Below are 2,069 nucleotides of genomic sequence, written 5' to 3'. Positions count from 1 at the left end.
TGGCCGCTGCACTTAAGGATCTAGATAACGCAATGCGGAATGGCAACCAGGAGGCCGGGAAAAGGATTGGGGAGTTGCAGAGGGCCTTTCGGATTACTTGGTGGGCTACCAGGAATTTGGAGATTCTGGAAGCAAGGATTGAGTTTGAGGTTGCGCTCCAGATGTCCAGAATGGGGTAGATACATGCGTGATGGTTTGGTTTTATATATCCTATGGTGCCGGTGTTTTGTTTTTGTTCTTGTTTCCCCTGGGGGGGGGGGGGGGTTCTATCCTTGTACAAAAGCTTTTTTCTTCTTCCATATACTGCGTATGTTGCTCACTCGATCGTACCCTAAGTTGGGGTTCGTGCTACTACACTAGAATATCCTATCCCTTCTATTCTTTTGTTAGATGCGTTGGGGGCCCCTTCTTCTATCCTATCCTATTTCTTTCTATTCCTCTTTACTTCTTTTTTATTATATATTTATTACATACCACAGCATGCATGCAACTAGCGTGAAGGTTTAGCTGAATGCAAGGAGCGAAAAATCAAGCTCGATGATGGTATCGAGTGATTTCTCATGCAACAGGTGGATTATATGAAGGGCGGGTGGTGGGGACAGTGTTATATATCATACCGGTTAACGACACCTGTTTGTCTCCCTATTGATGCATAGGATATAGAAATACAGGTAAGTGTTAGGACCGATCATGAAAGCTATATATCCGCTATCGCGCTGATAAGATACACCGTAATAAAGAGTTGAAGGTATTATTCTACCCCTAAATAGCGAAGCCATGAAAGTAAGAAACAGGAGACGGTGGCAAGGATTATGGTATGGTACAAACCTACAAAGTCGGGTTACCAATTCGGGGCGTGGGGGGGTCATATAAGAAAGTACGGGGTGTTGGTACCTACATGGGACCAAGCTCTGTCTCTGTGTCGTGTCTACCACCTATTAGGTCTTCTGAGTCTGAACAGCTTCCTCTCAATCTGCCATGCCTCCTAGAGAATCACCTCCAGAGGGAGCAGATTTTCAGGACTAGCTAATATCCAGCGCATCAGCAAAAATAAAGACCTGCATCCTGTGCATTTGTTACGTCAGATACGCGGAACTCTGGAAAGCTAACCTTGATTCAGGACATAAGTGGAGATGGTAACCAAAGTCAGGATGTACATGATTCACAAGTGAGTCATGGCTCTCACACAGGTGACTTGTTTGAGTTATACGACTTGTTACAAGGCTTTTCATGAGGCTCATAGTTATGAGTCATCAAGGTTAGGGTTGGTGGAAGAGCACTATACAAGGAGGCTAGTATGGCCAAGGGGAATAGGCTCTTCACACTTTGTTCTAAGTAATTTCCTTATGTATTACTTTTATGAGCAAAACATCTTTATGCTCTTTATCGCTTTACATCTCTCACATACTTAAGGCAATATCTCTATACAAGACGATGATAGGTGTTACCTAAGTGAGTGTTGGTAATGTAGGCCAAAGAGTCTAAGAACTATCAAAAGTGAGAAGATATATACAGATTTATCACAAGAAGATATTGTTGCCCCTGTTGCTATATATTAATAGGGACTTAGGAACATTACATTACAAAGGGTCAATAAAGTGACATGTAATGATAAGAAAACATGGCGACCACAAACCCTCATAACAAGGGAAGAGATCACACAGGAGATCTAGATCTCAGAGAAAACGAAACAGGACTTGTAGATTTTGAACATTTTAGCAACGCCTTGGAAGAAGCATTCAATGCAGGAACAAGTGTGGCTAGCCCAGTTAGGCCCGAAGGGACAACACTGGAAGACAGATTACCAGTGGAAACACCAAGGCCTGAAAGGATGTTAGGAGTACCACCACAGGTGGTGCCTCTAGCACAGGGAGATGTAGGAATCTTCCCAGTGCAAATACAAGCTATTGTGTCTGTGATTATAGCTGTACAACTACAGGCAGCAGCAGTCAGTACAATGCAACAAGTGGATGTCAATACACCTTGTAGGTATGAAGGGGAGAGGAGCAAACTATACGATTTCATGGTCCAGCTAGACAACTATTTTGAAGCAGTATCATGGATGGTTG

General features: G+C 43.3%; 1 protein-coding gene; it reads left to right on the top strand.

Annotated features, from left to right (window-relative positions):
- Window positions 1-294, top strand: part of GSTUM_00011216001 (uncharacterized protein) — a 3,562-nt gene extending 3,268 nt beyond the window's left edge. The window contains exon 2 of the mRNA XM_002841776.2: window positions 1-294. This exon is cut by the window's left edge and continues 3,111 nt beyond it. Coding sequence (XP_002841822.1) covers window positions 1-179 — 179 coding nt within the window. The 3' untranslated portion in view covers window positions 180-294.
- The last annotated feature ends 1,775 nt before the right edge of the window (window positions 295-2,069 follow it).

Source organism: Tuber melanosporum, assembly GCF_000151645.1.
Source record: "Tuber melanosporum whole genome shotgun sequence assembly, scaffold_80, strain Mel28".
Taxonomy (NCBI): Eukaryota; Fungi; Ascomycota; class Pezizomycetes; order Pezizales; family Tuberaceae; genus Tuber; species Tuber melanosporum.
This window is presented reverse-complemented; position numbering and strand designations above follow the sequence as displayed.